The 23537-nt window shown below is 44.9% G+C and overlaps 2 protein-coding genes across 3 annotated transcripts in view; one reads left to right on the top strand and one right to left on the bottom strand.

Annotated features, from left to right (window-relative positions):
• Positions 1-23537, top strand: part of LOC115383112 (DNL-type zinc finger protein-like) — a 34826-nt gene that overhangs the window by 2806 nt on the left and 8483 nt on the right. The gene's annotated exons all lie outside the window — the stretch shown is intronic.
• LOC115383111 (volume-regulated anion channel subunit LRRC8A-like) lies at positions 2132-22803 on the bottom strand. Of its 2 annotated transcripts, XR_003930633.1 has the most exons (4): positions 22595-22803; positions 7928-10052; positions 5818-6188; positions 2132-5511 (listed from the first exon to the last, which is right to left on the bottom strand). XR_003930633.1 is itself a non-coding variant. In XM_030085168.1 (3 exons), the coding sequence occupies exons 2-3, from the start codon at positions 10040-10042 to the stop codon at positions 5913-5915; spliced, it is 2391 nt and encodes a 796-aa protein (XP_029941028.1). In that variant the 5' UTR covers positions 10043-10052; positions 22595-22803; the 3' UTR covers positions 2132-5912. The 2 variants fall into 2 exon arrangements, 1 of the variants encoding a protein (XP_029941028.1); XM_030085168.1 differs by having other exon boundaries at positions 2132-6188.

The following is a 23537-nucleotide window of genomic DNA, read 5'->3' as shown; positions in this document are numbered from 1 at the left end:
ACGCGAGATTTGGAGGAGAGAGGAGCCGATTCTCGGCTGAAGAATCTGCTAGTGTGTGTTCTGCTCCAGAGTGACACCACACACTAAAGATCAGGAGAGGAAGATCGGGTGCGATCTGTCCTCTGTTGTCTTGTAGTGTGTGGTGTCTGAATCGGGGAAGATTGAAAAAATCCTGTAGTGTGTGGCGGGCTTAAAACTTGTGTCCGGAGTTTTGAAAGAGAGAGGTTTTTCTAATCCAACGTCTCAGGTTCCGCCCTCCCTCTGCTTTCATGAGCGACCAAGCCACGCCCCTTTAATTGTGCACGTGAATTATCTGTCGGGTGAAAATGAGAGCCTCCGAGTCCTACAGCATCCGACACGTTTAGCTGTTTACGGTGGATGTTCAGCAGACCATGGATATATCCGAGGTGAGCGCGGCGGCTGCTGCGGAGCTAACTCACCTCTGCCTGGGCGAGCGGCAGTGCTCTGTGGCTGCGTGCACACTTTGATTGACGGCATGACAAGGCGGAAGCTTGAAATCTATTGGCTGACGCTGACTGGCGCTTTTTCGGATAACATGGGGGTCTATGAGACGAAGGCGGGGCTCATAAATAAATGTTTATATTAACCCTGACACAACGTGACAACTTGGGTATTTGTAGGCCGGTGAGTTGTTTTTCTAAAAAGTTTAACAAGCACCAGGTGAATTACTCAGTGATTGAAAAGGAAACGTTTGCATTGATATTGGCTCTGAAACACTTTGACGTGTATTTAAACGGTAACGCCAGCATCGTGGTTCATACTGATCCTCTTACGTTCTTGTCCACGCTCAGATGTCCCGATCAGCGGCTGTTTCGCTGGTCGCTATTTCTGCAGTCTTACAACCCAGACATTCGTTAGATTAAAAGGCAAAGAAAACAGTTGCAGACGCGTTGTCTCGCGCTCCTGTGTTGTGAGTGTCTGTTTTTTCACCTTTATCTTAATCGCTTGTGTGTGCGCCAGTTGCCGGATGGGAGGCCTGTTGGGGTGGAGAGAGTGTGGAGGACAGCAGAACTACTTACTTTTTTTCTTGTTGCCTTGTTCTGTGGTTGACTTTGTTTGTTTTGCAGCCTGTAAGCTTTCTGTAGTTTGTTATGGAGCACTGGTGGATTTCACAGGGATCCCGCTGGGACCCTGTTCCTTATGGGCGGGGGTGCGACAGCCCCCCTGCTGGTGGTCTGTGGCAGGCATTAGGCTGTGCTTGTGTGGAGGTTTACTGTGGGAGGCGCTGTGGTGCATCCTGGGGCTTCGCCACTTGCGGCCGCTCCTGTTAAAAGCCGGGCTTCTGCCTTCCTCTGGGGGCTTCCTGCGCTGTCTGTCTGCCGCTCTCTCTTATCGCCTGGTTCACCGACACGCCCGGGCTGCACATACACATACTTCTGCTTTAAATTCCATTTTACCTTGCTGTTGTAATTTCATAACATTTCTGTAGCTTATTAAAACTACACTTAATCTAATTTAACATTTTTTTTGCATCACTACATGTTTCTAATGACATTGATTAATATATTTCTTCTCTCGGGGTGAAGCATTGACGTCTGCTGAAATGTAGCTCAGAGTTAGTTCATTCCTGTAACTAATTGTTTTTACTGCTTGTGACAAAGTAGCTTAAACTTAAAGTACTATATGTATAAACAGCTTTACTTGTAATTGAGTAAATTCAAATGCATTCCACCATTGTTCTCAACTTTCTCATCATTAAAGGGTCAAATGTTCTGCTACAGTGGAGAGGATACATGAAATTAAACAAACTTCAACGCTGTGCCCTTTTAAAAGATGCCTCCTGGCGCAAAATACAATGAAATGTCAAAAAAACTCTTCTTGCTGCCTTGCGGCATGTTTTTGCACACTTTGGTAATTCTTCACAAACAATAAGTTGGCATTCACACTTCACTGACTTCTCAGCTCTTAGTATTCTGCTCAGTTCACAACTAAAACACCAAACTCCCTGCTGCATTAATCAACAGCAGTTTACTTAAAAAAAAAAAAAAAAAAAATCCAGTCTTTAAGTCCTCTGGAAGATAATCTCATTATTTTCTTGGGTTCTTTATTTCATGAATTATTTTTTTTAAATGTAATTAAGGAAATAAAAACAAGAGGAATCAGTGTTCAGTGTTATTTTATTATCGTGTTATAATGGTACAAAAGTAGCGTTAGAACATTATGAAATCAAACTTGGGTTGTCTAGAATTACAGCTCAGAACGGCAGCAGTCCGTCCACCGGTAAAGGCTTTTTTCCCCCACCGCCCGCGACGAGCCCGTCCGCCCGGCGTGCAGCTAAAATTCAACATGGCTGAGAGTCGCGTTTTAGAGAGAGGGGCTGACCAGAGGCCTGGAAACAACCAGAGGAAACCGATCAACGTCCCCGATCGACAGGCGGCGGGATACAGAGATGAAATACAGCCGTGTGGTTATAAAAAAAAAACCAAGTCTTTAATACACAGGTGGAGTCGATGCAATGCGGGTATGGCAGTTTAAGAACGACGCGATTGCTCGTGTGCGACCGACCAGAAAACACAGAAAGATTGTCGAGTTCAAGAGGTTCCAAGTCAGCTCAATCATCCGTCTGCCACGTCACTACGGGTGTAGTCGCGTTTTCGTGTAAACGGACGCCCAAGACGCTACGAGACTTTACCGTTTTCACCTGAAAACGTGGCTTCAGTCTCAAACATCTCCCAGCAGACTCAAACTAGGAACAATCTGGCTGTGAGGCAGGAGTTTTAACCACTACGCCACAAAAAACACACAAAAAAGCATCCCTTAAGGCATATAAAACAAACATTCAGATAAAATACAGTCGAACAAAAAGGCAAAAAGTTTTTAAAGCAAAAACCGTCGAAGCACATTCATGCTCAATTTAAAGTGAAACTTGATGCGGTTTGACAAACATGGAGCCACTTGAGGAGTTGTAGCTACGGAGCACAAACAAACCATCCAAACTTCCTCTTTTGGTTATACTCGAATCATCTGAACTTCCCGAAGGCCGTTCACCTGATTCACCAGAAAGGAGGCGACAGCTGAGAGTGAAACGCGTGACTCAGGGGGGAAACGCTGAGTCACAGCTGTGGAGGTCAGGGGGAAAAAAAAAGAGACAAACTGAAGCATTTCCTGGACGAGACACACTCAGCGGCCGCTCTGGGATCATGTAATCCAGCCCCCCCCCCCTTCCCACACACACACACACACACACCTCAGCATAACCGCCAAGACCTGGAACCAGGAAACCCAGTCAATCATTTTATGTGCAACATGAAAAATTTACTTCGGTATACTTTGAAACTTGTTTTTCTTCTCACTTCTTCTTTGTGCGTTGTCCCTTTGCTTCTTCTGAGATCAAACCGGGCTGAGTTCCCAATAAGACCCCAAGAAAGACCCTCTCTATGGCACTCGTCGTCTTCTAGAGAAATATAAACTATTAATACTCTTCATAGAATTCATTTTGGACTTGTCTAGGTAAGACTCTCTCTCAAACAAAAAGAAAAAGAAAATAAATATATGACTTTCGTGGAGGGGAGCCAGCTTCCACTGACATGAACCAGCATGTTAAAACTAAAACATTCATTAAAACAATCGACGTGTGTGAGGGCTCTAATTTAAATACGGGTAAAAGAAAAGGGGGATTCCTGTCTGCAGACGGCACCAGCACTCACGTTACGGGGCGTAGATCGCAGCGCCGCCACTTTCTCGCTCACAGATCACATCATTCTGCTGAATAAGCAAAAGAAGATGTTAAACTTTAAACCGGAAGCAAAGGCTTTCAGTCCGAGCCGTTACCAGAGAGCTGCGGGACGAGGGCGAAGCGCCGCTCCTTCCTGCAACGTGGCTTCATCTTCTGACACTTAAATTCCCGCTACTGCTGTGCTTTAAGATGTTTTGGCCACGATTGATTAATACTGGTAAATCGCTTTTAACAGTTTTGGCAATGAGGTTAAGGAAGGACTGCATCGAGTTGAGCTTTGACCTTGACTTTCAAGGTTCACCGAAATGACGTTTGTCTGCGTGAGCTGCTGCTCTGCTGCTCTGATTTGGCACCAGAAATAAGAATCGGTCAGATTTACTAAGACGAGCGCGTCACCTGGCGATTCGGTGGTTTTCTTTGACTTTCTTCTGGGTGTGTGACCTTTGCTTCCCCTTTAAAGCCGGTTGCTACTCAACACACTCAACACTCCTTCTCTGCACGTTAGGACTGTGGGTGCTCGTCACCGGCGACCCGCTGAAGGGCATTCCAGTTTCAAAATCCACCGAGAATAAAGAAACCTTTCAAGAGGGTAAAAAAAAAAAAAAAAAAAAAATCAAAAAGAAACAGCTGGTAAGAATAAGAGCACACACACACACACACACACACACACACACACACACACGAAACAAAGGCCTTAAACGTCCAGCTATACATTTTACAACAGCAGAAAGAAGCAGAACGGAGCCGTGATGATGTTTGTGATCATTAACGCAATAGAAGGCTTGTAAAAGCTAAGGCCATATTAGCAACAAAACACGCCTGGCTGGAGTAAACATACATTAACTCCAAACAACGCTATTAAATCTCAGGCCTTAACTAGAAAAGTGTTTCAAGCAGACGAGGCATGCTGCACTAATTTGGAACGAAAATCACGTTCTCTGCATCGGCCTCGCCCGCAAGCTGAAAGCAGTTTCACCTCCTCGCTCTCCGGCTTGTCCTCGTGCGCCTCTGGAACGGACAGAGGCTTCGCTGACAAACGGCCACGGTGTCCCGGGGTAAACCGAGCACGACCAACGAACCGCGAGGCTCGGTGCAGACGGTCACCCTCACTTCGGTTCAGTTCAGAATCTGAGAATAAACGGTACCTTGTAGCGTTCTGTTGATGCACTGTACAAGCTCGAACATAAATTAAAATATAAAAAAAAAAGTGTTTAAATATCGAGTCTCTGCAGCTGCGACACAGAGATGATGTGTGCTGTATGGTATTGTTGTTCGTGAACACATTAAACTAGAAATGAACAAAGGTCACTTGAGATGTCCGACCACAGTGCTCGACAGGAGGCTTCAAATTAAAGCTCACATGAAAAGAACAAATCAGTGGTTGTGGAGAAGCCCGAACAAGATGCCAAAGTCATTAAAATGAATTTTTGACCTTTTTTTTTAAAACAGGCATTCAGCTCCAGACAGACTCACTAATGTGTCACATGACTGTGTTTGGTGAAGCGGGTCGTTCCTCCGCCGTGGCGCCCTGTGTGGTCGCCAAACGGCCCGGCGTTACAAATTAATGACTGAACATCGCACCGGGACGTTCGCTTCTGGAGATCTGAAAGCCGAGCGGCTTCCGTCAGTCTTCTGTGTTAAGGCCGGAGCTTGTGTTCCGTCAGAGTCGTTTTGTTTCACGGAGGTTGAGCCTGAGAGAAAGTGACCCAGCCACACCTTCATGCTTCAAAAACAAACAAAAAAAAAAAGGTCTCAGTTACGCTTTTCCAGAATATCCACTCGTCTCTTGAGAAACGCAGCAGCTGCAAACGTCTCTGTAAAAATTCCCAAAGAAAGAAAGTGAGTCTGAAGGCCAGAGGAAGGCAGACGCAGCTCTGAGCAGGATTATTTTGTGCAATTAACCTATGATCAGCAGAGTAGCGATCGTGAGCCCGTTGGCTTCATCGGCAAGGCTGAATCGTGCAAAGTTTTGACTTAATTCTTTATATTTTGGGCTCTCCAATGAACAGGTTTACTTTAGAAGAGTCCAGCTGTGGCATGCATATTCGACATCCCTTGATTGAGTCCTCCTGGGCCTCATCTCCCTGCCTCCAGTCCCGTCCCCGTGTTCCTCCACTCACCAGGAAACTCTTCCCGCTCGGTGCCCTTCGGCGGCTCTCTCTCGCCGTTCGCCCGGCTCCTGTCTCCCCTCTCGGGGCTTCCGTCCGCCGGCGGCTCAGGCTTGCTCCTTGTCGGCCCTCCAGAGCTGCTCCTTGACCTCCGACGGCAGCGTGTTGAACAGGTCCTCCTCCACCACCAGGCCGCTCCTCTTCAGCAGGCGGCAGTCGCCCAGCTCCACGGGGAGGCACTCCAGGCGGTTCCCCCTCAGCTCCAGCTGGGTCAGCCCCGTCAGCTCCCCGAAGCGGGACGGCAGCGTCTGCAGGCAGTTGTTGCCCAGGTTGAGAGTTCGCAGCTTCTTACACTGGAACAACTCCGGGGGCAAACTCTCGATCTGAAGGGAAAAGAACACAAAACAAGGAGAGACATGAGAAAGTGCAAGCTAATTTCTTTACAAAAAAGGGTAATTTGTTGAAGTCTAAACACACAACATGTCAAATAGACATAAAAAATTGGGATGCATGTTGCCCTTGAACTGAAATGAGTTTAAAAAAGTCTAATTTAAAGTGGCTACACACGAAGCTGCTGGAAGCTATTTTAACGTAACAGGCAAGCACAGTAAAACAGCAGTCATCTTCACTAAAAGCACATGATGTCTGCATGCACGCTCCTGACTTCTGTTCTCCGACTTCCTGAATTAAATTCCCACAAACCAAACAAACTGCAGATTCAAATCTTTTCACAAAATGCATTAGTTGCGCGTCTCTACAGGAAAATCTACAGGATGCGGCGCATTCCTCTTCTGGAAGGAACAGGCGAGATACACGGAGCGAAAAGAACATCACAGAATCCACGTGACGACTGGAGTGATTAGATCTGAAAGCTGGCCTTAAAGAAGACGAACTGGCGGTGTAGGGCGTGATTTATCCTATAGAGACATTTTAACTGACATGTTACAGATAATCTGCCCGCACTGCAGGAAACTTCACCAACATTACATGAAGGAAGAAGTGAATCAAGAACGTCCTCAACTTCATACCTGATTGGTAAAAAAAAAAAAAAAAAAAAAAAAAAAAAAAAGCAGTCAATAATTCAATATTAAATTTTATTCAACACTATTCTTGAGGCTGAACATGACTAAAAACAGCCACCCAGTTATCTTCAAAGCCATAATTCACCCTGTCACGGAGAACATCTTATCCAGCTTTTCAGATTAGCGACGTTACACCCGACAGACATCCAGAGGTGGAAACCAGAACACAAAACGAGCCCTGTTAATTCAATTAAAATATCCTGAAGTTTCAGAAAAGTTGCATTTTCTCTCGTTTCCAGTGAGATGGAGCATTTTTGAAAAGTTCCACCCTGGGAGATTTTTTCAAAAAGTCCCATTTTAAGAGGCTCCAGTCATGTTTTAAAAAAACAAAAAACAAAAAAACAAAACAGGAATCCCATGCTTAACTACAAAGAACATCCTCACCAAATCTAATATGGAAGTGAGAGTGGTTACAGGGTGTTTTTAATTCGGACTTGGCTTCATGTGAATTAAGCAATTCAGAATAATATTCATATATATAAGTATATATTTCATAAAACATTCCTATATTCATCCATGTTTACATGAGAAAAAAGGATTAACTCCTCTCTCACGTCGGGGTCTGTGAAGCGTTCTGATTGGACAGGGGGCGGCCGTGACGTACTGACGTCTCCCGGAAGTACACAGCGCCTTTCTCGTCTTTGTTTCTCAATGAAGTTCGACACCACAGCTTCGAAAATGTCCGCCTTGTTAAGTGCACGTCAACCCGCTCGTTTCATTATATAAAATTCTTCTAAAACTGCCATTATATAAATCGTAACGCGGACTGCGGGCCGCCATCTTGGAAAATTGCGTCGTCACAGCGGAGCATGCGCAGAACAACCAGATTGAAGTCGCCCCTAATTAGCATACAATTCTTATTCCAAAGGAGAATAAACCCGCTGGTCTATTCGGATTTAAAGTTAATTCTAAATAAAGTTTTCTGGCGTTCACATGGTCATTTTAGAGTGGAATTAGGCTTTATTCGGATTTACGGAAGAATGAAAAAGCCCCATGTAAACACACAGAGTGTATGTTTTGAAGCCAGCAGTGCTGCTCACCCTGTTTGCCGTCACAGCGAAGTACTGCAGGTTCTGCAGGAAGCCCACGTCGGCGTGGATGCTGGTCAGGTTGTTGTGGCTCAGGTCCAAGAAGCGCAGCTTGCGGCAGAAGAAGAGCTGGCTGGGGATTTTCTCGATCTTGTTCCGGTTCAGGTAGAGCCTCTCCAGGTTGGTGAGCGTGCCGATCTGGATGGGGATGTAGGCGATCTGGTTGTACCACAGCTTCAGGCACACCAGGCGGTGCAGGTGCTGGAAGCTGATGATCTCCTCGATGGTTTTCAGGTTGTTGTCCTTCAGGTCGATCTCCTGCAGGTTGTGCAGGCTGAAGATGGAGTGCGGGATGCGCTCCAGGTCGCAGCGCACCAGCTCCAGCTCCATCAGGTTGACCATCTTCTTCAGGCTGTTGAGCACCATCAGCTTGGTGCCCTCGTTGTTGATGGAGAGCTTCTGGAGGTGCACGCCCACGTCCGTCACCACCTGCGGCAGCTTGGTCAGGTTGCTTTTCAGACGCAGCACCTTGAGGCTCTTCAGCTCTCGGAGCCCGTCGATGACGATGTAACGATTGTTTTCGGAGCTCAGGTTCCCCGTCAGGTGCAGCTCACTGAGGTTCTTCAGGCTGTAGATCCAGAAGGGGATCTCCTTGATGTCCGTGAACTTGATGTGGAGGGATTTCAGGTTTTCCCTCAGGAAGGCCAGAGCGGGAGCCTCGATTTTGGCCGGAGTGTGATAGAGCCACATCTCCCGCAGGTTGGACAGCTGGGCGATGATGGGGGGGATGGTCACGTCCGGGATGAGCTCCAGCTTGAGCACTTCCAGCTCCACCAGGTCGAACACCGTGTCCGGGATGCCGCTGAGCATGAACAGATGCAGCTCCAGCTTCTCCTGGGAGTTTTTGGTGATGCGCTGCCTCAGCTTCTCCAGCGTCCACTCGTTGTTCAGGTTGAGCTGCCTCAGCTTGTTCTCGCTCACCTCCGACAGGAACACGGCGAAGCGCTTGGAGTACAGGGGGTCGTACTGGTCGATCATGTGCAGCATGAAGGCGAAGTCGTTCTTCAGGTCGGGGATGTCGCTGTAGCTGCTCTCTTCACGGATGGATTCGAACGAGTAGCGTTTGAGGGAGCGGCTGAGCATCCAGCAGAGCGTGTACATGCAGATGATCCCATAAACCACCACCAGACTGATGTAGAAACAGGCCAGGATCTTGAAGAGAGTCGCCAGCGGGTGAGCACAGTGGTACATGTTGTATCCGGTGAGCTTCTCGATGTTCACGGCGCAAACCACACTGAACCTGATGTATCTCACGTAATAGGCCGTGTAACTGATGATCAGGATGAACTTGATCACCTTGATGATGGTCTGACGGATGTACAGACGATACACGATGTCCCCCTCCTCCACGTGAATCCTGAATTTCTTCACCTTCTCAAACAGCGCTTTGGCCTGTTCCCCTTCCTTTTTGTCCAAGACTCCCGTTTCCGAGCGGTCCACGATGCCCTGTTCGATCCTGGACTTGGTTCTCTGGAGCATGGGCACGCTGGCCTCCACGTCCTCGCTCACGCTCGACGTCTTCTTTTCCATGGAGCCGTTCATCTTCCCCACGGGCTTGGGGTCGCTCTCCTCCACCACGGTCTCGGACAGCGCCCTGGTCGTCCACGGCGAGTCGAAGCACTTGAGGAGGATGGAGACGAAGTGCTCCAGTTTGGAGCTGGTGCGGGGAAACTTGAACCAGAAGTTGCTGCAGGCCAGGAAAATGAGCGTGTGAAGCAGCACGAGGTAGGGGAAATACTTAGCAAACCAGTGCAGCTTGTTCTCGTAGCACACCGCGTCCACATAGTTGTACTGGTGGCGGTCCAGGTCGTACTGGATGCCTTTGGGCTCCGGCGCCAGGGGGATGGTCAGGTTGGGGGCGGGCATGGGCTCGCACGACATGTTGACCACCCACTTGCACGGCAGGCAGATCATCTTGTCCTGAGTGACCTGCAGCGTCCCGCCGAACACCGCGATCATCAGCATGACGATGGAGATGTAGTCGGTGAAGACGTCCCACCATGGCTTCAGGATGCGGTACGCCGGCTGGGTGTCGGCGAAGTACCGGAGCTCTGTGATGGGAATCATGATGGCTTATCTGCAGAAAGACAAAAGAGGGCGAAAAGAACGAATTAATTACATACTGCATTTTGCAAAGTTTGTATTACTACAATACAATAAGGCTCACTTTAAACATTTCAAATAAAAAGTCATTGCTTTTGCATTTTCTTTCAGAAAAACTCCATATTTCCATGGTAACATTTTGAAAATTACATTTGTTTACATGGAAATGGTAGAAACACTGAAAACAATATGGGCTGCCGTTGTTTTTGTAATGGACCACTGTTATGGTGAACTGCATTAAGTGTGCCATTCCAGTTCCAGGCTTTGCAGCCTGCCCTGAACCTGAGGTCTATAAAAGCTCCACCTTGGCCACGCCCTCTCTCTCTCTCCATCTGGCTGGCAGCATGGCAGCCGCTGCTCTCCACCTCACCCACCTTTGATTTACCGTATTGGCCCGAATATAAGACGACTCCGATTATAACACGACCCCTATTTTTCAAAGATCATTATGAGAAAAAAAAAAATGCTGAAGACAGTAAGGTCACTCATAAAACAACTTTTTATTATACAATTATTATAAACTCAAAAACTCACAACTGAGATAACATTTCAACATTTCAGGAGATATAAAATGAATAAATATTACTACAGTACTGAACAAAAAATATATTCTCTTTCTCAAAATAAGAAACAATAAGCAACAAATAAGAACCTCAAGGGGTCAAAACTGCGTAAATGAAGTAAATAACTTCCCAGGTCCTTCAGCTGAATCAGGCTCTGGTGGTGGACATTCCGTCTTTCCGTCTTTCAGAGACGTTTTCACTCACCCTTCTATCAGTCTCTCTGAAGCCTCGCTCTGGAACCACGGAAAGCTTTTCTCATAGCGTTAGCATCTGGAGTGTTTTTTCTGTGCTCTCCAGTCAGAACGAGGCTCTGCTCCACCAGACCTCCTGGCGGCTTGGCAGTAGTTTGATGACTCTGCTGCGTTGATCACCATCAGTTTAAAGTTGGTATCATAACTTCTCCTCTGCTGTTGCTCAGTTGTCCAGCGTTCAGCCCCTTTGTTCCAGATGATCCGCCATGTTTCATCAGATCATCTGATCTCATTTCATCGCTCCACTCGCTCTCTGGTCAGTGATACTTTGGCTCCATCTAGCGGCGCGGATGCGTATTGACCATCTACCGTAAGTCCGCGATTATAACACGACCCCACTTTTTAGGATGCAGCTTCTGGAAAAAAACATCGTCTTATATTCGGGCCAATACGGTACTTCTTCTATGTTTTTAACTCCGAGACCTGTAATAAATCGTTAAACTTTTAGTTGGCTCGTCTTCCTTTGTGTTGCACCCGTTGAGCCAGGGTGTAACACCACTCACACATGCACGCAGAGAAAAATATATTAAACGGCTCTCACGTATGTGCAGAAGAAGTGTTCAGTACAGCCGTGGTGCGCATGTGCAGTAGCAGTGTTTTAAAAAATATCCCCTTTTCGACAGGGACAGGAGTGGAATCAGAGCACTTTTGTAAATATGCATTTTCAGTGACTCCTAGTACTGCACGTTAGTACGTTTAAACGACACCCAAAATGCTAAGAAAACTAATGTAAAAAAGTAAAAAAAAATGCCTTTAACTCAATAATTGTCCTTAATTTTTCTAACTTTCCTTTCATTTTTTTCAGTTCCCAGAACATAAACAGTCCAAAATTCTGCTCAATGTCAACATGAACATTCACTATAATGTAACAAACCTCTTTCTAAGTTCAAGTTCAAGCATATTAGCACATCCTGAACAAAGTGCAGTCGTCGTCACCACCTCAACCGGCCCAATCAGCACGTTCAAATTTTGAGGTTACAAAATTAGAAGCAGAAGTGTTGTGGTCATTGTATCTGCCGCATAAAGTGCTGCGCGTCAGGGAAACGGCGGACGTTCTGCATGCGCTGCTGACACAAACTGCAAGCCGAGCCAGATCCAAAAGAGTCGGCGTTATTAAAACAGGAAGCGTGTCTGAGCAGGTCTGTTTCTCCACCTGTCCCGATACGCAGCAGTTCTCCAGACTCCTGCCCTCAAAGTCGAGTCCTGCACTGGGTCGGGTACCCGCAAAAACAGCTGATTTGCGGGTGGCTTTTAAAAGCTTTTTTTTTTCTCGGGTTCGGATCTGGGTGGGAAAAATAGCTTTCGGGTCGGGTCGCGGGTTGTAGATTGACTCATGAGAATCAATATAAAATAATAATAAATAAAATAAAAACGTTGTGACGTGATCCATCTGCTGCGACTGTCTGCAGCTGCACCGCGTCTCTTCTGCATCCATTTCCGGGCTTTTCAGTTAGTTGAGCAAACTACAGAAAACTATCTTGGTCATTATTTACTCTCTGAGGGTCGCTTCCGCTATTTTGTGACAGTCATTGGCTCAGCTGTTTAAAGGCGTTTCGCCATCTAATAACAGTTTGCGATTGGACGAGAGTATCAAACGGTCTGCCGCCGTCTAACAAGCGCCACTTCCAAAACAGTTAATAGCTATTTAGATATTTGAGAAATAAATGGATAAAACGTAGAACTGTCACTTTGTAATGTTCCTGAAGTGTTCAAACATTACACAGTGTTTCCCTGATAGATTACTTTTCTCCTCGATGGATTCTAAACATGTCACGGCTCGTAACTGCTGAACGCCGCTCAAGTCTGGACAGAAAGTAAGTCTATTACACACGTAAAGTTCCCTTTAAGAGATTAAAAGTTTAAAAGCATTAAACCTAACAAACGAGTGTTTTTACAGTTGTATGGGAGAAGAACAGCAGGGCTGATGATTCATGACTGAAGTCAGGCTTTTATTAGAAGAGCTGCTTCATTCAGGTGCGTTGTTTAGCCACTGGCAGCTGAACTGTGGCGATATGCTGTATGATGCAGACATTGTGACCCAAAATGATTACTTTAAATACGGGTTACGGGTCGGGCTGCGGGTCGTGTTTCAACGGGTCGAATCGGGTCGCGGTACTCATCGGGCTGATGTGCGGGTTTGCGGTTCGGTTGCGGGTTTGTACGTCCCCGGGTCGGGCCGGGGCGGGTCTTGAAAATTGGACCCGTGCAGGACTCTGCCTCAAAGCAGACGCGACGGCTACTGCCTTTAAGGGATTTGCTGTTGTTAAATCAACAAAATCAAGAGAAACAATCTGAGCAACGACTAAAACAAAACTATTTCAGAGAAACGGAAATGAAACAGTGTGAGAACGCATCTGATCACCCGAAAATACAAAACTGAAAAACTGTGCCGGCGTGTCAAAGTTCATCCGCGTCCGCCTCAAAAAGGCGACTTCCTCCCAGAGTAACTGTTACCGTCAACCCCAGAACAGGGAAGCAGGAGATCAAACTACCGGCAGATAAATGTTCTCGTCTGCAGCAGACGTATGGAGAAGTTCACGTGGATTAATTCAGCTGTGCAGCAAAAAAACTCAAAAACTGACAGAAGTAGAGGAAGAAAAAAAAGTCCTTTCAAACTGTGAGTCTGTCTGCTGGACCGAACCACAGGAGGCCGAGGAAAGAGGATAGCCGGTCGAGTGAAGTGGTCACAAAAACCACATTGTTTAATCCAGTGCAAACCAGAACGGCGGGCCCTGAGAGGCTCATCTGTCGGGCTTCAGACCAGCTCAGGGCTTACAGCTGCCAAAAGGCCTCCGACTGTGATCGTTCACAGGGCATTAAAGAACAATGGGATAATATCTGATCTTAAATCAATCAATACTTAAATCAAGGCTGTTCTGTGTGGAGTTTGCATGATGGACCGCTGGAGATAATTATTTAAAACCAGATTATCAGCCATTTAAACCAGGTTAAGTGAAATAATTCCATCACATTTATAACTTTCCATTAACAGCAGAGAGTTTCAACAAAGGTGTGTCTGTTTATTCAAACTACAGATAAATTAAAGCCGCAAGCGGCATTGGACGGGACCTCGCCCTCTGGCAAGGTGGCCCCACTGAGGCCGTCCTTGTACCTTGATAACCGAAGTCCAGGTCACTGGGAACCCTGCTACTCCATAGACTTCCAGCACCCTCTCACCCACTAACATGGAGCTGTTAGCATCTCCCATCCACTAACATGGAGTAGTTAGCATCTCCCATCCGCTAACATGTAGCTCTTAGCGTCTCCCATCTGCTAACATGTAGCTGTTAGCATCTCCCATCCACTCACATGTAGCTGTTAACATCTTCCATCCGCTAACATGTAGCTGTTAGCATCTCCTATCCACTGACATGGAGTTGTTTGCATCTCCCATCCATTAACATGTAGATATTAGCATCTGTCATACACAAACATGAAGGTGTTAGCATCTGTGATCCGCTAACATGTATCTGTTAGCATCTGTCATCCGCTAACATGTAGCTGTTAGCACTGAAATTTAGGTAATCGGGAACCTTGTCAGTACATAAACATTCATTTTCATGACTTGACCTCATTTTCTGTTGTAAATGGGCTTTTAATTTAAAGGAATTTTGGGCTTTTATTTTGGAAAGGTAGTACACGCTGTCATAATCACCGGCTAACACATCGTACTCCATCAACATCCATTTTCATGACTGTACTTCATTTTCTGTTGTGAACGGGCCTTTCTTTTGCAGGAATTCTTTGCTTTTATTTTGGAAAGGAAAGGTTTTTTTGACACCTGGACATTATTTATAGGTGTGTGCCTGCTCATTTATTCACTCAGACAAACATCGTGCAGCTCGTAGTCCTTCAGAAGTTATTCAGATCCAAGTGATTCAGCGGGGGCCACGGCAATGGAGCTGCAGTGCGGGAAGCTCCATTGCTGTGGCCCCCGCTGAATCGGTTGGATCTGAATAACTTCTGAAGGACTCCGACAGGGACTTTTTACACCGCTGAAACTCTGAAAGAAGGATGAATTTGTTGTAAAGAAGCTTGAATACTATGTTTTAGGCCTTCAGAGACCTATATGACATGACTGAAAAATAGCATCATATGTACCCTTTAATGACAGCTGCTGTCGACTGCACTGCATGCCCAAATATGGTCAGTAGTGGGCTTCCTGTTGGATTTAGGTTATTGGCGTCAATGGGTGATTTTCAGATCTCGATGAGATGGACACATGAGCATTTGGTTTTATCTCTCTGCGACATTCCTACGGGCTGTAGCGGCCATTTTTTCCAAAAATGTGACTTTTATTTTGAAGGGCTGATAAAATCCACACCGTGTGACTTTTGACAAAGTTTGAAACATCGTTTGTAGAGAAGCTTCTCCTCTATCAGGCCGCATTACTTTGACGTCTCTACGACAAACGGTCTCGGACAAGATAATTTTTAAATGAGGAGTGATTTTTACTTTGAAAGGGAAATAGCGGACTTCCTGTTGGATTTAGGTTATTGTTGTCAATGAGAGATTTTTAGATCTCAATGTGCCGAACACATGAACCATTGGCTTTATCTCTCTCTGACGTTTCTACGGGCCACAGCGGCCATTTTTTCAAAAATGTGACTTTTATTTTGAAGGGCTGATAAAATCCACACCGTGTGACTTTTGAAAAAGTTGTGCACATGGTTTGTAGAGAAACTTCTCCTCTATCAGACCGTGTTACTCTGACGTCTGTACGACACACACTCTCGTGGATATAACGTTTTCATGAGAAGTGTTTTTTACTTTGAAAGGGAAATAGCGGAATTCCTGTTGGATTTAGGTAATGCATGCCAATGGATGATTTTTAGATCTTGATGATACAAACACTTGAGCAATTGGTTTGATCTCTCTAAGACATTCCCACAGGCCGCAGCGCAGGAGTTATTTTTTGCCCAAATTTTACACTGAAAGGGAAATAGCGGACTTCCTGTTCAATTTAGGTATAGGTATGTCTCTTGGTAAATTTTAGATCTCGATTAGACAAATTTATCCATGTTAATTTTATTTCTCTGCGACATTCGTGCGGGTCGCAGTGTCCATTGTAGTGTTGCAAGTGTGTTTTCAGACTTCAAACTTTAAGGGCTAACAGCATCCACACCCTGAGACTTTTGAAAAAGTTTTGAACATCGTCGGAAGAGAAGCTTGTCTTCTATTATTTGGCACCAACCTGACGTCTCCACGACAAGCGGTCTCGGAGCAGATAATTTTTAAAGGAGGAGTCATTTTTTGCCAAATTTTACACTGAAAGGGAAATACCTGACTTCCTGTACGATTTAGGACATTTTTGTCAATGAGAGATTTTTAGATCTCGAGAAGACGAACGCATCCACATCAATTTGGTCTCTCTGCGACATTCCTAATGGTTGCTATGGCTATATTACTGTTTCTAGGTGGCGCTAGAGAGCCAATTGGGTTACAGGGTTAATTTTTCCACTTTATAAAATTTTTTGGCAGTCTGCATCTGGCTGCCAAATTTGGTGAGTTTTCGTGCATGTTTAGGGGGTCAAATTAGCGTTTAAAGACGCCAGGAGTATAATAATAATAAGAAGAAACGAACGAAGAACAATAGAGCATTGGACGGGACCTCGCCCTCTGGCAAGGTGGCCCCACTGAGGCCGTCCTTGTACCTTGATAACCGAAGTCCAGGTCACTGGGAACCCTGCTACTCCATAGACTTCCAGCACCCTCTCACCCACTAACATGGAGCTGTTAGCATCTCCCATCCACTAACATGGAGTAGTTAGCATCTCCCATCCGCTAACATGTAGCTCTTAGCGTCTCCCATCTGCTAACATGTAGCTGTTAGCATCTCCCATCCACTCACATGTAGCTGTTAACATCTTCCATCCGCTAACATGTAGCTGTTAGCATCTCCTATCCACTGACATGGAGTTGTTTGCATCTCCCATCCATTAACATGTAGATATTAGCATCTGTCATACACAAACATGAAGGTGTTAGCATCTGTGATCCGCTAACATGTATCTGTTAGCATCTGTCATCCGCTAACATGTAGCTGTTAGCACTGAAATTTAGGTAATCGGGAACCTTGTCAGTACATAAACATTCATTTTCATGACTTGACCTCATTTTCTGTTGTAAATGGGCTTTTAATTTAAAGGAATTTTGGGCTTTTATTTTGGAAAGGTAGTACACGCTGTCATAATCACCGGCTAACACATCGTACTCCATCAACATCCATTTTCATGACTGTACTTCATTTTCTGTTGTGAACGGGCCTTTCTTTTGCAGGAATTCTTTGCTTTTATTTTGGAAAGGAAAGGTTTTTTTGACACCTGGACATTATTTATAGGTGTGTGCCTGCTCATTTATTCACTCAGACAAACATCGTGCAGCTCGTAGTCCTTCAGAAGTTATTCAGATCCAAGTGATTCAGCGGGGGCCACGGCAATGGAGCTGCAGTGCGGGAAGCTCCATTGCTGTGGCCCCCGCTGAATCGGTTGGATCTGAATAACTTCTGAAGGACTCCGACAGGGACTTTTTACACCGCTGAAACTCTGAAAGAAGGATGAATTTGTTGTAAAGAAGCTTGAATACTATGTTTTAGGCCTTCAGAGACCTATATGACATGACTGAAAAATAGCATCATATGTACCCTTTAATGACAGCTGCTGTCGACTGCACTGCATGCCCAAATATGGTCAGTAGTGGGCTTCCTGTTGGATTTAGGTTATTGGCGTCAATGGGTGATTTTCAGATCTCGATGAGATGGACACATGAGCATTTGGTTTTATCTCTCTGCGACATTCCTACGGGCTGTAGCGGCCATTTTTTCCAAAAATGTGACTTTTATTTTGAAGGGCTGATAAAATCCACACCGTGTGACTTTTGACAAAGTTTGAAACATCGTTTGTAGAGAAGCTTCTCCTCTATCAGGCCGCATTACTTTGACGTCTCTACGACAAACGGTCTCGGACAAGATAATTTTTAAATGAGGAGTGATTTTTACTTTGAAAGGGAAATAGCGGACTTCCTGTTGGATTTAGGTTATTGTTGTCAATGAGAGATTTTTAGATCTCAATGTGCCGAACACATGAACCATTGGCTTTATCTCTCTCTGACGTTTCTACGGGCCACAGCGGCCATTTTTTCAAAAATGTGACTTTTATTTTGAAGGGCTGATAAAATCCACACCGTGTGACTTTTGAAAAAGTTGTGCACATGGTTTGTAGAGAAACTTCTCCTCTATCAGACCGTGTTACTCTGACGTCTGTACGACACACACTCTCGTGGATATAACGTTTTCATGAGAAGTGTTTTTTACTTTGAAAGGGAAATAGCGGAATTCCTGTTGGATTTAGGTAATGCATGCCAATGGATGATTTTTAGATCTTGATGATACAAACACTTGAGCAATTGGTTTGATCTCTCTAAGACATTCCCACAGGCCGCAGCGCAGGAGTTATTTTTTGCCCAAATTTTACACTGAAAGGGAAATAGCGGACTTCCTGTTCAATTTAGGTATAGGTATGTCTCTTGGTAAATTTTAGATCTCGATTAGACAAATTTATCCATGTTAATTTTATTTCTCTGCGACATTCGTGCGGGTCGCAGTGTCCATTGTAGTGTTGCAAGTGTGTTTTCAGACTTCAAACTTTAAGGGCTAACAGCATCCACACCCTGAGACTTTTGAAAAAGTTTTGAACATCGTCGGAAGAGAAGCTTGTCTTCTATTATTTGGCACCAACCTGACGTCTCCACGACAAGCGGTCTCGGAGCAGATAATTTTTAAAGGAGGAGTCATTTTTTGCCAAATTTTACACTGAAAGGGAAATACCTGACTTCCTGTACGATTTAGGACATTTTTGTCAATGAGAGATTTTTAGATCTCGAGAAGACGAACGCATCCACATCAATTTGGTCTCTCTGCGACATTCCTAATGGTTGCTATGGCTATATTACTGTTTCTAGGTGGCGCTAGAGAGCCAATTGGGTTACAGGGTTAATTTTTCCACTTTATAAAATTTTTTGGCAGTCTGCATCTGGCTGCCAAATTTGGTGAGTTTTCGTGCATGTTTAGGGGGTCAAATTAGCGTTTAAAGACGCCAGGAGTATAATAATAATAAGAAGAAACGAACGAAGAACAATAGAGGCCTTGCCCTCAGGCAAGGTGGCCTCAGTTGAGGCCACCTCGCCCTCGGGCTCGGTCCCTAATAATGAAGCCGGACGCACCGATAGAGCGACTGACAAGTTACATTACAAAGACAATATAACAGCAAAGTGCCAAGTCCTTAAAGAAGCGTCATGATGCCGAGCAGAACAATAAAACTATAACAAACACCGGTCACAGGTCGCCCTCATCAGAATAGTTCACTGGAATCTCTTCCAGAGAACATCGCCGAGTCCTGCTGGCACAGGAAAACAAACAGCCGCCTGGAAGCAGCTTATCTTGTCTGAGAAATCACAGTCTCCGTCGTCTTACACCAGACGTCCACAAACTCAAACAAAGAGGAACCGAAACAGCCGGGCTCACCACTTCACCAAAGCCAGAGCGACACGACGTCCCAGTGAAAACCTGGACGGGAACCGGCCCGGCTCTGGGTATACGTCCCCTCAGTGTCTGGTTTACTGTTAAAAGTGTCCTGGAACATTTCCACCGAACCCGTGTCTCAAACAGAGCCGCTTTTGTGCCTGTTGTTGGCGAGGCTGAGGGGGCGCAGGTGAACCTTGCTGCTGCTGCACGAGCGAATATGTTCCAGGGCCAGCTCATTCCCCTCAAGGACACTGGAGTGTCACAGCCGAAGCCAAACGGAGAGGTGCACCGACGCGCCTGTTTACAACACACACCGCATCTCCCACTCAAATACCAGCAGAGGAAAATCCTCCACAGGCGGGACAGAAGGGTCACAGCTCTGAGGATCATGTCACGTCTTCCAGGCTTCGCCAGCGAACGACCACAGTGAAACCACCGCGGAACATCTGGTGTCCCTCCCCAAAACAGGATGGGTGGCCCGGAAAATAGAAACACCGATAAGAGATAAAAGGCTAATTAGTCTATTAACTCACTACTGGACTGCGGAAAATGTAAAGGAGGCAAAAAAGAACTACTTCACGATGCACAGAAATAAAAATAACAGTACAGACCGAGAGACACCTGCAAGTTTTCTCCACCCTCATTTAACACATGCCAGCTTTCTTCCCCTTTACACACACACACACACACACACACACACACACACACACACACACACACACACACACACACACACACACACACACACACACACACACATTGTAGGAGAGTTTGTTTGAACTGGACTGAGTGTGAACACACCCTGAAATAGCGTTCAAAGTCTAAACAGCCGAAGACATCACCAATCCACTGACTTCTTTACTGTCTTCTTGACAATGAAAAAAAAAAAAAAGAAACCATCAAAACTGAACTGAAATATTCATGAAACCGTTTCAGTCCATGACCCTGATGAGAGTGAAATCAAACCACAAGAAGACATTTTCTAAGATCTAGAGCGCAGAGGGGAAACTGCACACGGCCTCTGATGTCAGTCACAGCAGGATTCTGCACCAAACTTTGGCTTCACTCTGACGTTTCGGCCAATCAGAGTTCAAGATTTTAGTTAAGAAGCCACGAACTCAATCTCATCTTGAATGGGCCGGACCAGTAAAAAAAGGTGCTTAAACAACCTTTAAATTGAGAACCTCAGATTTTTTTGTTTGTTTCTGGAGCCTCTTTTGGTCCAAGAACCTTATGTTTCACACCATTTCAGCATAAAACCAGAGTTAAAAACACTGAATTATTAAAAAAAAAAAAAAAAAAAAAAATTCTAATGTTAAGTTCTATCTTAAATGAGTATTGATCTTTTTATGTGTTCTTACAGTTGTCCTGTAGTTTCAACATCGGCAGGAGCGTGAGCACGGGGTGTGTACTGAAAGGGTGGGATGCTTGTGGACAGACCATCTGACCAAACAGGAACAGCCTGTGATCGCAGCTCGTCGACCCAAACAGGGAACACCGACGCCAGGCAGCAAGAGACCGAACGGACACGGTGGGGCGTCTAAACCAGACCAGAAAAACTGGTACTGTTCCATTTAATTAGCACTGTTGCAGACTGACACACACATACACACACACACACACACACACAACTGAAACAACACTTATTAAAAACAATGTTAAAGCCACCAATTCCTAAAGTGCTTAGTAATGAATACAACAGCTAATATGAATATGATCCGATTTTGCTGTTGTTGGAAGAAGGCAGACTATAGCAACAACTTCTACTGGATTTCTTAAATTCTACTCAAATAGAAGCAAAAATGCAGTAGATATAGAAATAATAAAGTATGCATGTGATCGCATTTCCAGCGCCTGACATCTACATCACTGACGGCGTTTCTGTTGTTTCCATGTAAACAGAAATCACTTCCAAAACATTTTCTGGAAGAAAACACTGTTCTTTTTCAATTGTCAATCACACTAAAGAGTTATATATTCAATCTAAGCTTATTTCTTCTCACAAATTGAAAGGGGGACGTTATGTTGGGAAGACCTCGCTCCTCCAGACCTCATCGACTCTCCTCTCACCCTCGCCGTCCCAGAGCCTTCAGCATCACACACACCCCTCTGTCCAACATCGAAAACATTCATACTTCTAAATTCAGAAACCCGTGACCCTTAATTTAAGCACCTCTGAATTAAATTAAAATAAATTAAATGCACCAGGATACCGAGAGAAAACCCGCTGCTGTACAGGCTGGAACATAAAAGAAGCTTGTAACATTTGACCCCATTTTTTGCATTTGGACGTTTCTTTGTGAAGAAATTTGGAAAATTGTAAATGACAAATACTAAACACCTTCCCTGAAATGTTAATCAGAAAGATTACAGACGCATACTGGATGAAGTCACCAAGAACTAGGAATTGGTTTAAAATACCCGGAAACAAGAAGTTTGTCTGGATGTTACACAAGAGATTTATGTGAAGAGACACATTTCAAAATATTACTGACTAAAAGATAATATATTCTATAAAAAGTTGAGAAAATTGGACAAACATTTGCCAAGTGATGGCATGAAAATACAATTCAATCAGTGTTCAGAAAATAATTTGTTTGCCTCATTGTGTACTTTTTTTGTTCAATAATATAATTTAATTTTGTTTTGTAACCACTACAATGTTATTTAAAGCAGAAATTAAATTATTGGTAAATGATTTCAAACCATTACATTATTATTACATTATCATTTGTTCTGGATCTGTGTCTGAGTGATGCTTCCTTCCTTTAAGAAGCAGAAAACAAAAAAAATACTGTCAGATTATGGAACCAAGATTAAGACAAAAAAAAACCACTTTGTATTTAATTCATTCATTTTTCTGGACTCGAAACAACGTTATTCAGGACAATTTTCGACTTTTTGTCTTCTTCAGCATAAACACTTTCATGAACATCAAAACAGCCCATCGGCCTTAAATCAAACAAATCTCAGTGGAAAAGATGGAGATTATTAAGTGATCTGATCTGAACCTGGATTAGGCGGAGTCAGTGGAGCAGTCAGATGTAATCTAAGCTGGACTGCGACCTTTGGCAGTGCGGGGGTGAGCGGCGTCCCTCCCCGCTGCCCGGTTAGCCGTCTGCGGCGCGAAGCGGCCGCGGCTAGCCGGAGAGCTACAGCCCGCCGCGGGAGGAGGACCCACCTGTTTTATCCGCGCTGCCGTCTCTCGCCTCCCCCGCGCGCGGGGGACACATTTCTCTCCGGCCGGGCCTCCGGGGGCTTCAGGCCGGGAGTCTTCAGCCCGGGCCGGGGGGGCTTCAGCCGCTGGGAGGGAGAGAGAGGGGGGGACGCCGGGCCGGAGCCTCGAGCTGCACCTGAAGGAGGAACAACACCGCGCGCGGAGACACAAGCCAAGTGGGTCCGTCAGCGCGTGCACACGGACAGCACAGCCGCGGCGGCGCGCTCCGCCGGAAGTAGTTCACCATGTAGTCGTCACAATAAGAGCACACACAACAGCCGCTGTAAAAATAAATAAGAAGTAAAGAAATCAACAAATAAAAATCATGAGAACTTGAACTTGAACCTTCCTATTGAGACTTGACCAGTCGACCAACTAAACCATAGCTGGACCATACAAGTGCTTTATGTTGTATTAGTGTATTACTAATTCTTTTTCATTTTATGGATATCAACCTTTGTGACAGTGTGAAGGTTTTTCATGAGTCCCACCTCTGGAACTCTACGGACAATTCTTTTAATTCACTTTTGCTCTTTGGCCATTTTTAAGGAAAAATTAATCCACTATCTTGAGTCAAAACTGATTCTCAGTTGATATGTTGTGTGGTTTAGGCAACTGTTTCTCTTAACTCCTTTGTTTGCATTTTCTTCTTCTTGATCCTTTGCGCTCTTCTTTTTAATATTTATTAATATTTAGGATTTCATATGAACACCTTGTGCTTCATCCATTTCCTGTACAGTCAGGTTTTATGTCTTATAATTAATACGGAGTACTAGTATCATTCATATTTTGTGAAAAAATACATATATAATCTCCATATTCTTTTTGCTGATCTCTGTGAAGTTGTTGTGATCACTGAATTTCCCGATGTGTGATAAAGTCTCACGCACACTTTCAATTATTTTTT

Source organism: Salarias fasciatus, assembly GCF_902148845.1.
Source record: "Salarias fasciatus chromosome 7 unlocalized genomic scaffold, fSalaFa1.1 super_scaffold_4, whole genome shotgun sequence".
Classification (NCBI taxonomy): Eukaryota; Metazoa; Chordata; class Actinopteri; order Blenniiformes; family Blenniidae; genus Salarias; species Salarias fasciatus.
Note: the sequence above shows the minus strand (reverse complement) of the source record. Positions and strands in the feature narration are given on the sequence as shown.